This window comes from Callorhinchus milii, unplaced genomic scaffold (genome assembly GCF_018977255.1).
Source record: "Callorhinchus milii isolate IMCB2004 unplaced genomic scaffold, IMCB_Cmil_1.0 Scaffold3, whole genome shotgun sequence".
Classification (NCBI taxonomy): Eukaryota; Metazoa; Chordata; class Chondrichthyes; order Chimaeriformes; family Callorhinchidae; genus Callorhinchus; species Callorhinchus milii.
In genome coordinates this window covers 89,982,538-89,997,306 of record NW_024704744.1, presented here as the reverse complement: position 1 = coordinate 89,997,306, position 14,769 = coordinate 89,982,538, and the positions used below count along the sequence as shown (strand labels likewise).

General features: G+C 45.3%; 1 protein-coding gene across 3 annotated transcripts in view; it reads left to right on the top strand.

Moving 5' to 3' along the window:
* coq8aa (coenzyme Q8A, genome duplicate a) overlaps positions 1-14,769 on the top strand; it is a 45,308-nt gene that overhangs the window by 18,300 nt on the left and 12,239 nt on the right. For all 3 annotated transcript variants that reach the window (XM_007907209.2, XM_007907208.2, XM_042332771.1), the window contains exons 4-9: positions 1,827-1,893; positions 3,787-3,861; positions 12,664-12,789; positions 13,736-13,821; positions 14,012-14,152; positions 14,349-14,430. In XM_007907209.2, coding sequence (XP_007905400.1) covers positions 1,827-1,893; positions 3,787-3,861; positions 12,664-12,789; positions 13,736-13,821; positions 14,012-14,152; positions 14,349-14,430 — 577 coding nt within the window. The remainder of the gene's footprint in view (positions 1-1,826; positions 1,894-3,786; positions 3,862-12,663; positions 12,790-13,735; positions 13,822-14,011; positions 14,153-14,348; positions 14,431-14,769) is intronic.

Here is a 14,769-nt window from a genome sequence, read left to right as displayed (position 1 = left end):
TTTTTGATGAAGTGACTGAGAGGATGGATGAAGGTAGAGCAGTAGATGTAGTTTATCTAGATTTTCAAAAGGCATTTGACAAAGTGCCACATAAGAGACTTATAAACAAAATAGAAGCCCACGGTATTAAAGGGACTGTGGCAACATGGATCCAGAACTGGCTAGGAGACAGAAAGCAAAGAGTGGTAGTAAACGGTTGCTTTTCTGACTGGAGGAAGGTGTGTAGTGTCCCTCAGTATTGGGACACTGCTCTTTCTGATCTATAAAGCATACGGGATACCAGGTTTTATAATTAGGGGCATATTTATAAAATGCTGGTTAGGCCTCAGTTGGAGTATTGCGTTCAGTTCTGGGCACCGCACTTTAGGAAAGATGTTAGGGCATTGGAGAGGGTGCAAAGGAGGTTTACCAGGGTAGTCCCAGGAATGAAGGACCTTAGTTATGAGGAGAGGTTAGAGAAACAGGGATTATTCTCCCTCGAGCAGAGAAGGTTAAGAGGGGATTTAATGGAGGTTTTCAAGATCATGAGAGGATTTAATAGGTTGAACCGGGAAAAACTGTTTCCACTGGTATGTGGGTCAGTAACCCGAGGACACCGATTTAAGATGGTTGTTAAAAGAAACAAACAGGAGGTTAGGAAAAAAAGTTTCACCCAGCGAGTTGTTCAAATCTGGAATGCATAACCAGAAAGGGTAGTGGAAACTCATTCAATAACAACTTTTAAGTGAGAAGTAGATAGTATTTGGGGAGGACAGGATTGCAGGGCTGTGGAGAGAAACCAGGCCAGTGGGATTGAGTTGGATTGCTCTTTTCGGAGGCGACGCAGATGCGATGGGCCGAATGGCCTCTTTCTGTGCTGTATGATTCTGTGATTCTATGATTTATTATTATAATATCATGAAGACCAGAACTGCACTCAGTACTCCAGTTCTTGGCCTGAATTTAATATAATCCCCAGAATGAATTAAAGAGGCAAGAATTTTTTTTCAGTGCAGGTGATAGGAATGTGGAATTCTCTACCTCAAACCATTGTTAAAGCAAAGTCCATAAATTCCTTTAAAAGGGAATTAGATAATTGCTTGAGGAGAAAGAATAGTTGAAGATGTCGTACTTTGGATGAGAAGTTAAACTGAAATTGGTCTGTCCCTTCGCCTCGCTCCCTCCCTTGCCTCTGTCAAGGCACATCTCAAGATCCTCCTCTTCGACCGTGCCTTTGGCCACCGCCCTACCCTCCTTGCCCTACACCCCACCTGATCCCATCTCCCTGCTCAGATCCTCACTGTCCAGCGTCTTGAAACTTCCTCCCAACGTGCAACACGTGAAATTTGTTGTTGTTGTTGTTCTGGTAGAGGTTAAAGTTCCTGTGACAATGTTAGAAAAGAGGAGTTTCTCCTAGTGACTTAGCCAGAAACTCCCAGATAAAATTGGTCATTCAACTTGTGGCCATTGATGGGACTTTACTGTGGAGAAAAAATGACTGCTACATTTGCCTACAAATAGTCACTAAACGTGACAGTATAAAATGCTCCCTAATGTTTTTGATGTATCAAAATATAATTTGTCAGTGATTTTCCCTGTGACCTCTGCCCCACTCTTTGGAACTCCATCCCACGGTCCCTTTGCCTCACTCCCTCCCTTGCCTCCTTCAAGGCACATCTTAAGACCCTCCTCTTCGACCGTGCCTTCGGCCACCCTCCTAACCCTACTCTCCCTGCCCTCCACCGCTCCTGATCAAAACCCCCAGCTCAGGTCCAAATCTCTGACTCGTCTTTTTGACGTGAAAGGTGCTATACATATGTAATTTATTGTTTTTATTTGCGCTGTAGCTGAGTGAGCGAGCTCGCGAGCGGAAGGTGCCGGCAACGCGGATTGGGCGATTGGCCAATTTTGGAGGTGGGTATTCCATACGTTCTCCTTTATTGTGGAATTCCTTTCTCCCTTTTGTGAGTCTATAAATTTAATCTTTTTTAAAGGTTTTTAACTTAATCTTTTGACCCAAACTGAGGGGAGGGGGATGGACTTCCAATCCTTGTGGTGCTTCCCATCTGGTGGGTGTGGTGTTAGTGGTGGGGTGGAGGTGAAGATTGTTCAGCGTGTATTTATGTACAGTTCAGTGTATGCTTCAAGTCTTATAGGGCACTCTTATCGATTTCTCTCCCCCCTCCCATTCTCTGCTCCTCACTCCTACTCCCCACCCTCCCATGCAGGTTCCATAAATAAGTTACACAGTAACAAAGTCGCTATGTGCCTATTGCACTGACTTGCTGAAGGTGGCACAGGGCCACACTCTCAGCTGCTCAGAAATAGTCACACTGATTCTAGCAGCCTCTGACTCACTCCCTGCCTTACTGAGTTGCTGATTCACATCAAGCCCCACTCAAATCAAGCCCCACTTCAGTCAGCCTAGACTGTGAGCTCAACATCAGTCTAGGCTGACAGAAACAATGACTGACGAGCATTGACTGAAAGGATCCTCTCACTTGTTTTCAAATACCTTCATGCCCTTGCACCTCCCCATCTACCTGATCTGCTTGCCCCCCCACTCCACCACCCGCTGGTTCCAGCCTCCTGTTTGTCCCCCGTCCCCTCCGCTCCACCATCAGTGGCCACTACTCCCCGAAACTGTAGAACTCTCTCCCTCAATCCCTCTGCCTTCCTCCCTCCCTCCCTTCCTCCCCACTTTCAAATGCCACCTAAACACCTTGCTTTTTATTGTGCTTATGGCCCCCCGTCCGCCCCCTCTCCCCCTGGCTTGGTGTCACACTCCACCTCTGTCAAGCGCTCCAGGATACTACCCCATGTGAAGGGCGCTGTATAAAAGCAAGTTATTGTTGTAAATGCAACTTGTTGTTATTTTATTTTGGTTGCACGACCTAAAGGATTGATTCTCTAGGAAGCTACAAGATTCAATTAAGGAAGCTTTGAAAAAGATTGTACATTCCTCTGAAAGGATGAGAGCGCTCATCATTTGACCCCTCAGTACTTAGCTCTCTCCTTAGAGTGAGCAATTCCCATTGTATTTACTAAAGGTGAAATTCAGATAAGATTGTAATGTTTCTTGGCAAATGGTGATTAAACAACAATAATCCCCATTTGGTTAATGTTTTGCCTGCGGTTTTAAGAGATTTTATGTAGCTGTTGTGCTGGTGCCACAACTGCCGGGCTCTCTTTACTTCCCTTCCCCCTCTCCACCTGGGCCAGGGAGGAAGCCTGGATTAGCAATGTCTTAGGTTGTGGAGGGTTGATCAGGAATCATGATCTGATTGTTGCTTGGATTGAGTTGTTTTAAATATGTCTGCTTGGCTCAATTGGCGTACTCTTACCTTTGGGTTTGAAGGTTGTGTTTCCATGCTGCAGGCTGACACTCCAGTGCAGTTTTGGGGGGATGCAATCTTGTTAGAGCTGCTGTTTTTTAGAAACAAAACCCAAGGTTCTGTTGACTTGTTCAGATGCTTGTTAAAAATTGTGTGACGCAATTGAAAAAGAGGTGTTTCTCGGTGTCCTGGCTGGTTGGTTTTTCTCGTCATGGCAGTTTTTGGGATCTTGCTGTAAACAAATTGACTGTTACGTTAGCCTACAAACAGTCACTACACCTGACAAATTCCATGTGGAGCATTTTGAGTCATTTCAGTGTTACAGGTGCTGTCAAATACAAGAATTATCCCATTCACCTCTCAGTCTGGAAAAGAGTGGTGGATGTTCGCCCTGGTTCATGGTTGCTGGAGTGAGGTTGTGGATTTGCTGCTATGTTACTGACACCTCATTTGCTTCTGTGTTGTGGCTCAGGTTTGGCTGTTGGTCTCGGAATTGGTGCCCTGGCAGAAGTGGCCAAAAAGAGCTGGAGGCATGAAGACCGAACAGGTGAGAGGATTTCTGAATGGAATGTTGTTTCACATTATTTTGCCCAAGTAAGAATATCTGGTTAAGCAGTCATGAGAACACATTTCCACTGGTGCCTCTGAAAATCCTGGTAGCTATTCTTCATCTTGGAGACTGGACAGTGGGTGTATGTGTATGTATGATGGTGAAGTCTGATCTGGGCTTAGCTCCATCTGTCTTCACAAGTTACAGTTCCGGATTGAACAGTGCTGGTGAACCTTTATTCAGATCTTCAATGTGTGAGTGTATGTGTGTGTGTGCACGGTGTCTGCCTGCCTGGGAGGGCTGTGGGTGCTTCTCAGTAGTTCGGGGAGTGAGCAGCAGACCAGAGTTTAACAAGAGTGGAGGGTAGGGACTATATTTTGGGATACGAATCCTACCAAATGGCCTTTTCCTTTGCTCAGAGTTTCTGTTTCAAATTATCGCTGCAGCTTATTGGTTAAAGCCTGGGTTCGATTCCCGGGCAGGGCAAAACATTAGGCAAGTTCCCTTATTCCACATGGACCCGTTTACCCATCAGTAAGTAGAAACCCGGTTGCTAGTCGATTGGTGCATTGCTTTCTGGGGGTAACAATCACTTAAAAAAACAAACAATAATTTGGTCACTCAATCTGCAGCTGTTTGTGGGAAGCTGTGTTTCGCCCACAAAAGTGTTTTGAGACATCTCAACGACGTGATGAGGTGCTATATCAAATGCAAGGATTATTATATTATGAACCAGTTCCAGCTTTGAAGACCTGAATGAAGGTTCACCAGCACTGTTCAACTTGGAGCTGTAACTTGTTACCTCAGCATCATAGGGGTTATTCACATTATAAAAATAATAATTATCCTTGCATTTGATATAGTGCACATCTTCGAGATCTCTCAAAGCGCTTCACAGAAGGTACTGTAAAGTGAATTGACTCTTATTTTGTGAGCGAAAAGTGGCAGCCAATTTGTGGATTGAATGACCAAATTATTTTTGTTTGAAGGGATTATTACTCCTGGAAAAGCAATCTGCTAATTGACTAACGTTCCAACTTACTGCTAGGTAAACAGAAACGTGTGAAGTAAGGAAATGTGCCTAACATTTTGTCCTGCCCAGAAAGCAATAAGATCCTCTTATCTTGCGAGGCAAGTATCTTTCAACAGTAAGAGGCACTGACGGGATCTTCTGTAATCAGAATCGTGAGGCTAGGATGGTTTGCTGCCTTCCTGGTGCAAGGGTAGTGGACTTCACAGAGCTCATGGACAAGATTCTTTGGGGGGAAGGAGAATGTCCAGAAGTCGTGGTCCATGTGGGGACCCACAATATTGGTAAGAAGAGGACTGAGATGCTCCAGGGCGAGTATCAAAAGCTGGGGAGCAAACTCAAGTCCAGAACATCCAAGGTGGTGATCTCTGGGTTACTCCCGGTACCTCGGGCAACAAGGCACCATAATGAAAGAATCAGGCGCATGAACGATTGGCTGGAGAAATGGTCCGGAAAAGAAGGTTTCCGTTTTCTGGACAATTGGGACCACTACTGGGGGAGGTGGGATCTTTACCTTGAGGATGGGCGGCACTTAAGCAAGGCAGGGGTGAGCTTCCTTGCCAAGAGATTATCAAATGTTTTAGGGGTGGATTTAAACAAGTGTCAAGGGGGGTTGGGTATCCAAGGATAAACAATGGATTAGAGATTAGAGGAAAAAGACAAGTGGGAAGTTAGAGCAGGTACAAGCGGACAATTTCCTCAAATGCATGTACCTAAATGCACGTAGCTTAGGGAATAAGGTTGATGAGCTGCAGGTTCAACTGGCCATAGGGGGTTACGATGTGGTGGCAGTAACCGAGACATGGCTCAAGCCAGGACAGGAATGGGAGTTAAATATTCCAGGATATAATGTGTTCAGGAAGGATAGAGAAGGAAGAAAAGGAGGAGGGTGGCAATATTAGTTAAGGATACAATTATAGCTGTAGAAAGGAACGAGGCTCTGGAGGGCCCGACAACAGAATCCATCTGGTTAGAGATAAGAAATAAGAAAGGAGTAGTTATACTGATAGGGGTTTACTATAGACCACCAGACAGCGGGAAGGAGATAGAGGAGCAGATCTGCAACCAGATCGCGGATAGATGTAAGGCGAACAGAGTTGTGATAATGGGGGATTTCAATTATCCCAATATAGACTGGCAAAATAGCAGCGCTAAGGGCAAGGCAGGAGAAAGATTCATAGACTGTGTACAGGAAAATTTTCTTGAGCAGTATGTCTCCAGTCCTACGAGGAAGGAAGCATTGCTGGATCTAGTCCTGGGGAATGAAATAGGTCAGGTTGAACAGGTTTCGGTAGGGGAGCATCTAGGGGACCATAATATTATTAGATTTAGGTTACTCATGAACAGGGACAAAGTACAATCAAGGGTGAAAATGCTTGACTGGAAAAGGGCTAATTTTGATGGGCTAAAAAGGGACCAAGAGTTGGTGGACTGGCAAGTAAGACTAGCAGGTAAAACAACTCATGAGCAATGGGAGATCTTCAAAAATACGATAGCTCAGGTCTAAATAGATATATTCCCACAAAAGGGAAATGTGCGACAACCAAGCCAGCCTGGATGACCAGGGATATTCTGTCTAGGATGAAAAAGAAGAAGACGGCGTACGACAATTGGAAGACGCAAGATACTGAGGATAGCAAAGCGCATTATAGAGAATGCAGGAGTGATCTTAAAAGAGTGATAAGACAGGCTAAAAGATCGCATGAGAAGAGGTTAGCGGGTAACATAAAGGGGAATCCTAAAATATTTTACAAGCACATAAAGGAAAAAAGGTTAGTTAAAGTTAGGGTGGGGCCAATCAAAGACAATGACGGCAATCTTGTTGTGGAGGCAGAGGGCATGGCTGATGTACTGAACGAGTACTTTGCATCTGTCTTCACAACGGAAATGGATGCCCCAAATGCCGCAGTATTGGATGAGAGGGTAGAGGAAATAGATCAGATTACTATAGACAGAGAGGAAGTTCTGAAAAGATTGACTGGGCTCAAAATTGATAAGTCACCAGGACCAGATGGGTTTCACCCAAGGTTGCTGTGGGAGATACGGGTTCAAATAGCGGAGGCTTTGGCCATTATATTTCAATCTTCATTGGACACAGGAGTGGTGCCAAGAGACTGGAGAGTGGCTAATGTTACCCCACTCTACAAAAAGGGGCAGAAAGACAAACCCGGAAATTACAGGCCAGTCAGCCTAACTTCGGTAATAGGAAAACTACTGGAGACCGTAATCCGGGACAGAATAAATCTCTACTTAGAGGAACATGAGGTAATTAGAGACAGCCAACATGGATTTGTTAAAGGCAAATCTTGCCTAACAAATCTAATCGAATTTTTTGAAGAGGTGACTGCGAGGGTTGATGAGGGAAATGCGGTGGACGTTATTTACATGGATTTTAAAAAGGCTTTTGACACAGTACCGCATAAGAGATTAATAAAAAAATTAGAGGCCCACGGTATTAAGGGGACAGTGGCAGTTTGGATTAAGAACTGGCTGAGTGACAGAAAGCAGAGGGTGGTGGTTAATGGGTGTTTCTCGAAATGGAAGGTGTGCAGCGGTGTCCCCCAGGGATCGGTATTGGGACCACTGCTCTTTCTAATATATATTAATGATCTGGACTTGGGCATAGAGAGCACTATTTCCAAGTTTGCAGATGATACAAAGTTAGGTAGGGTAGTAAATAGTGAGGAGACTGTAACCAACTGCAAGCAGACATACACAGAATGGTGGAATGGGCTGACATGTGGCAGATGGATTTCAATGTGGATAAGTGTGAGGTGATACACTTAGGTAGGAAAAATGATAGGAGGCAATATAGACTTGGTAGCTCAATCTTAAGGGGGTGAACGTACAGAGAGATCTGGGTGTTCACGTAAGTGAATCATTAAAGGTAGCGGGGCAGGTAGATAAGGCAGTAAAAAAGGCATTTGGTGTACTGAGCTTTATTAGTAGGGGCATAGAGTATAAGAGTAGGGAGGTTATGGTTAATCTATACAAAACACTGGTTAGGCCTCAGCTGGAGTACTGCGTCCAGTTCTGGGCACCTTACTTCAGGAAGGACATTAAGGCACTGGAAAGGGTGCAGAGGAGATTCACGAGAATGATACCAGGAATGGGGAACCTTAGCTATGAGGACAGGCTGGAGAAGTTAGGACTTTTCCCATTACAGTAGAGAAGGTTACGCGGGGACCTGATAGAGGTCTTCAAGATCATGAAAGGTTTCAACAGGCTAGATAGGGAAAAGCTGTTTCCGCTGGTAGGTGACCCTTGGTCACAGTCTTAAGATATCTACCAAAAGAAGCAGAGGGGAGGTTAGAAGATTTTTTTTAGCTCAACGAGTTGTTCGAATTTGGAATGATCTGCCCGAAAGGGTAGTGAAGTCCGATTCGATAACAGCTTTTAAAAGAGAACTGGATAGGTATCTGGAGAAGACGGGTTTGCAGGGTTATGGGGAGAAAGCTGGTGATTGGGGTTAGTGAAAGTGACTTGCTCTGTCAAAGAGCCGGCACAGACTCGATGGGCCGAATGGCCTCCTTCTGTGCCGTAACATTCTATGAATCTATGAAAGTACTCTAACCACTAACAACAACAAAATGACATTTGTATAGCGCCTTTCATGTCGCTGTGAGTAGGGATCGGGGAGGGAGGAGGGCGGGGGGGAAGGAGGTCGAAGAAGTCTTGAGATGGAGGCAAGGCGGAGGGACTGCGAGATAGATTTCCAGAGGATGGAGGCAGAGTGGCTGAAGGCCTGGCCGCCAATAGCGATAGGAGTTGGAGAGGCCGACAAAGTTTGAGTAGTCGAGGTTGGATGTTATAAATGCGTGTATCAGGGTCTCGGCGGCCAGCGGTGTGAGGCAGTGGCGGAGCTGGGCGATGTTTCTTTAGTGGAGGAAGGCAGAATGGGTAATGGCACGGATGTGGGGTAGAAAGGACAGTTGAGGGTCAAACAAAACGACAAGGTTCCTGACTGGCTTGGTGAGGTGGAGTGTGCAACCATGGATGATGATGCTGCCAGTGCCCGAGGAGTGTAAGTGCTGACGGGAGTCAATCAGGAGAGCCTTGGTCTTGTTGACGTTCAGCTGTAGATAGTTAGCTATCGTTCAGGACTTGATGTCTGACAGACCGTCTGTCAGGACAAGTTACAGGACTCCACATTTACTGTCTCCCGCAAGATTACACAAACCCTTCTGATATGTGTTTTTCAAATATGTGTCAATGTGCACTTCCTCCTCCCCACAACTGTGTGGAAATCCAGATTTGTCATACCATCTCCTACTCAAATCTTAACTCATTCCTTCCACAGCTCTCTGTCTTTACTTCCTCCAACAAAACAACTTGAAAGGCAACAACCGCCCCTCACCCAGGACAGTGTCTTGAAGGGCTTAACAGTAGCAAAGCCTGACAAATGACTAACCTATTCTTAATGATTCCTTTTTATAAAAAAAAATCCAAGAATTTATACTCTGTTCATACTTTAACTTTCATCTATACTCGAGACTAGATTTCTCCAATATATTCCTTGCTGGCTTCCCTAGTTTTACACTTCATTGTGCTAACCGCTACAGGGCTGTTCATACTCTTGTGCATCAGGTTCTTCACAGGCCATCACACCTTTTCTTGCCAGGCTCCGCTGTCTCCCAATTCCCCAGTTTAACTGACTTTAAGGTCCTCTTCCTGATTTTCAAACTTTCAGTCTTCTCCTTGACTCTTACAATCTTCTCTACCCCATTGGCTGCCCCCACCCCACAAACTGAATTAGCGGTTGTAAAACGGGATTTCGGGAGCACCATTATTATACCATTATTGTGGAGTCCTGTAGCTCAGTGGTTAGAGCACTCGCTTTGCAAGCGAGAGACCTGAGTTCAATTCCCGGCAGGTTAGGGCGAAACCTTGGGCAAGTTTCCTTACTCCACACAGAGCCTAATAATAATCCCTCCAAAACCAAAAACAATAATAAATTGGTCATTTTCAATCTACGACTGTTTGTGGGACATTGCTGTGCGCAATTGGCTGCCGCGTTCGCCCACAAATATACAGTCAATTCACTTTGCAGTGTGTTCCGTGAAGCGCTTTGGGACGTCCTCCTGACGTGAAAAGCGCTATATCAATTGCAAGGATTATTATATTATTATCATACGGGAATCCCGGGATTGGCATATGGTGCTCCTGAAATCCCGGGATTGCATCCCTTAAACTTGACCACTCCCTCTCAGACTCCACCTCCTTACCTGCCCACTCATTGATTGCCCATTGTCATGGAGCACTTTGAGATGATCGCCTGTCTGACCGGCAGCTGCTGTATATTGTAACTAGTTGTAGTTTGAAGTTGTAACTTAAGTATTTACACATTTTTTCTTGCTTCATGAATTGTACAGGATTGGTTGTGTCTAGACATTGTTCGAAAATGCCCTATGGGCCTGATACAGTTGCTGTCATTGGGTGAGTGCTTAACTGACCGTGCCTCCACGGTCGTGTCTCTGCAATGCTTTTTTTTAAAAAAAGGGAATAGGCACTTCACACTTTTTGAAGGTGACCATAGTTAGGACTTGTGAAGACCTGTGCAGGATAAAGTGTCATTATAAAGAATTTGCAAATCCAGAATCCTCGTAGATTGCTCCTGTTGATTTTGTGTGCTATTTACCATAAACTCCTTGTGTCGCTTCAAGAGAAAAGAGCTCAGTGATTCTATATCTGGGATGTTTGTAGACACGAGTTCCACCAGGGACACTAGGGGGTCCTATGGCCAGCAAACATTGCACCTGTGCAGAGTGAGCAGAGCCTGTGTCAATGTGACAGAGTGGCCCGGCACCACAATTGTTAGTCTATTTGTTAAAACTCGCTCAAGTACAGTATAATTTTATGTGTAAGCATAGGTTTCTATAAAGCATTTTTTGGCTCATTTTAACAACCTGAATCACTCATGCAGATGATAACAATCAGGCAGAACCTTACAGAAGGCTAGGTCTAAAATTTCTTCTCGCAGAGATCATGCCACAAGTCCTGTAGCTCAGTGGTTAGAGCACTCGCTTTGCAAGTGAGAGACCTGAGTTCAATTCCAGGCAGGGCGAAACCTTGGGCAAGTTTCCTCACTCCACACGCCTAATAATAATCCCTCCAAAACCAAAAACAATAATAAATTGGTCATTTTCAATCTAAGACTGTTTGTGGGACATTGCTGTGCGCAATTGGCTGCCGCGTTCGCCCACAAATATACAGTCAATTCACTTTACAGTGTGTTCTGTGAAGCGCTTTGGGACGTCCTCCCGACGTGAAAAGCGCTATATCAAATGCAAGGATTATTATTATTATATTATTATAAGTCAAAACAGCTGCTGTGTGTGGTTTGGTGTGTGTCTGTGTATGTATACAGGTTTTGTGACTGTGTGTGTGTTTTGTGCGTGTGTGTGTACCTTTGGGTGTGTCTTATATGCACTTTTCTTTGTGTGTCTGGGTGTGTATGTGTTCTGTGCCTGTGTGTGTGTATCCATGTATATATTTATACAGGTTCTGTGCCTGTGTACATATGCGCCTCTTTCTGTGTTACACAGCAAATAGAAAGTACCAGAGCGTGGCTGCTATGAGTAACCAGGTTGAAAGGATAGTCTTAGTTGCTTTTCTAGGTCACTTTGCTATAATCGCTGGGCTGGGAGCCAGCAAAGATTTTCCTGAGTGGTACTGTTTCCAAATGTAAGATGCCCTTATTTGTTGATTAAAGGAAGCTAGACAGAGCTATCAGTACAACTTCTACAGCACACATTGTGTGTGTGTGGGGGGGGGGAGGAAAATATTGTATTTACATACGGGGGGGAATCATTTATTTATTTATAGATAGGGGAATTTATATATGGGAGGGCCTTATAGAAACATTGGGCAAGTTTCCTTACTCCACACTCCTCTGTTTACCTAGCAGTAAGTAGGAATCCCATTTTTAGTCGATTGGCGGATTGCATTTCCGGAATAATACTCCCTTTAAAAAAAATGTGGTTACTCAATCCACGACTGTTTGTGGGACACATTTGGCTACTGCGTTTCGCCAACAAAATATACAGTCAATTCACTTTACAGTATATTCCATGAAGCGCTTTGAGACGTCTTGAAGACCTTGTATGGCGCTTTATCAAATGCAAAGATTATTATATACCGGGAGGGGAAGGAAGTGTTTCTGGTATGTGTATTATGTATAAAATCCATGCATTTTGTATAATAATAATAATAATCCTTGCATTTTGATATAGCGCTTTTCACGTCTTCTAGACGTCCCAAAGCGCTTCACAGAATATATTGTAAAGTGAATTGACTGTGTATTTGTGGGTGAACGCGGCAGCCAATTGCGCACAGCAATGTCCCACATACAGTCATGGGACTCCACAAGTAATGCTTTTCACATTGGGAGGACATCTCAGAGCTTCACAAGTTTTACTGTAAAGTATAGAATATATCGGCAACAGTGTCCCACACAGCTCCGAAGCAATTGAAGGACACCACCTGTCGACAATGCAACATTCCCCCAGCACTGCAATGAAGTGTCAGCGTTGGTCCTGTGAGTTCAAGTCCCGACGTGGGGCTTGAACTGACAACCTTCCAAATCAGTGGTGAGTGCTACCAACTGAGCCTGGTTGACAATGAGCGAGCGTTGCACACTGGGAGCAAGCGTTTCTGTATTTATCTAGTTGGGCCATTAAGATGGTTGGACGACGAGTGTGTTTTTGTTTGGACCTGGCGGTGTTCCTATAGCTCCATTCTGACCCTTCTGTTGCTCCCACTCTTATCAGCAGGAGGAAAGGCAGTGACGGACGGCAGCCCCTTCCTATCAGAGGCCAATGCAGAACGAATTGTTAACACCTTGTGTAAGGTGCGAGGAGCTGCCCTGAAGCTGGGTCAGATGCTCAGTATTCAAGGTAAAAATCCTGGAGTTTGACAGCACTGAAACAGCCCACCCAACCCATCGTACCTAGGCTAGTTCTGTTATTCGTTGATTGAACTTGCCTTTCTAAAAACTATTGGGATTCTCCTTTACTTCACGACCTGACAATCTTCTGTGTAAAAAGAAACCCTCTAATCCCTCACAGCTGTTGTTTTCTGACCACTATACATTTTATGCTGCCACTCACAACCTGACCTTCCTGGGCGAAACAATTGGGAGGCCGGCACCTTGAGCGAGTCGGCTTCCCTCATGTAGGATGACGCTGGCATTTCACTGATGCACTGATCGAGATTCCTCTGTTTGGACAGCTGTACACACAGCCACAACCCCCTCCCCTCATGGGTAACAGTCATCTGTGGAGTCCTGTAGCTCAGTGGTTAGAGCACTTGTCTCACAAACGAGAGCGACCTGGCTTTGAATCCCGGCAGGGCGAAACGTTGGGCTAGTTTCCCTACTCCCTACGCCTCTGTTTACCTAGCAGTAAGTAGGAACCCAGTTGTTAGTCGATTGGCGGATTGTTTTCCGGGGGTAATAATCTCTTCAAAACAAAATAATAATAATTTGGTCACTGAATCCACGACTGCTTGTGGGACACTGTTGTGCCCAGTTGGCTGCAACATTTTGCCCACAAAATATATAGTCACTATGCATTACAGTATATTCTGTGTAGCACTTTGAGATATCTCGGATAACGTGACAAGGCGCTATATGAAATACAACAATTATTATTAGTATCTTGGCTGGTATCCTCTCCCCTCCCCTGTTCCTGGTTAGAGCAGAGTTCAAATTGGGAATTTATGGAGGGGGGAGACAGCGATGGGTTGTGGGGGACCCTTGCTGCTATCAGAGTTGGTCTCTGTGCAGTAACTGCTGCTTGTCAGGTTAACATGTTTTTTGTTATTTGCCTTCCCCGCACCCAGATGACGCCTTCATCAACCCACAGCTGCAGAAGATCTTTGAGCGTGTGCGACAGAGTGCTGACTTCATGCCTACGAAGCAGATGTTGGTGAGTGGGGGTGAGGCAGTTTGTATGGTGGGAGGGATTTGGAAGACAGGGTGCGGGGGGGAGACTGCGAAATGGGGTGTGGGATGGGGGGGCAAGGCGGTGGGTGGGGGAGTGGGGAAGTTATGGGTGCTTTATGTAGCAGCTTATGAGCATAAGCTGGAGTTTTTCTTTCTTTCCATGTAACTCTCAGAAGGTGCTGAGCAATGATCTGGGTCCCGGCTGGAGAGATTTGCTGGAGTTTTTCGAGGAGAGGCCTTTCGCTGCAGCATCCATCGGGCAGGTTCATCTGGCAAAGCTGAAGGACGGGAGAGAAGTGGCCATGAAAATCCAGGTGGTGACACCTTCCGTTGGAAGATTCCTTTCCGGTTCCTCAGTACAGCTTTCTGCAGAAGAAACGAGACCATTGTAACTGTAGCCCTGGCCTCGGCTCGTTTCCCCCGCAACTCTCTCCCCTCTCCCTCACCCGCAGTACACCCCTCTTCCCCCCCCCAACGCCAATACTGATATGGTTCTATTCCTACCCACAGTACCCTGGAGTGGCTCAGAGCATTGGCAGTGATGTGGACAATCTGATAACTGTGTTGAACATGAGTAATGCACTCCCTGAAGGTAGGTCACTGATATAACCAACAACAACAAGTTACATTTGTATATATATAATGTCTTTCACATCAGGAGGACGGCCCAAGGAGCTCTCACCCCTTGCTAACCAAGGAATAAATTCAGAACAAATCTGTGACAAACACAACTTCAGTGAGTGAGCAGTAAATGGAACAGGCTCCCTCCAGAGATGGTGGAAGCAGAAAGTGTTGTTTGTTTCTGCTAGAAAATCATATCTTGGGATACAACATATAGTTTGGGACACGGCATGTCAAGATGGACCTTGGTCTTTCACCCCAGCTGATTCTTATGTCCTTAAGGAATAGCAAGGGATGAGGCTGCCTGGTT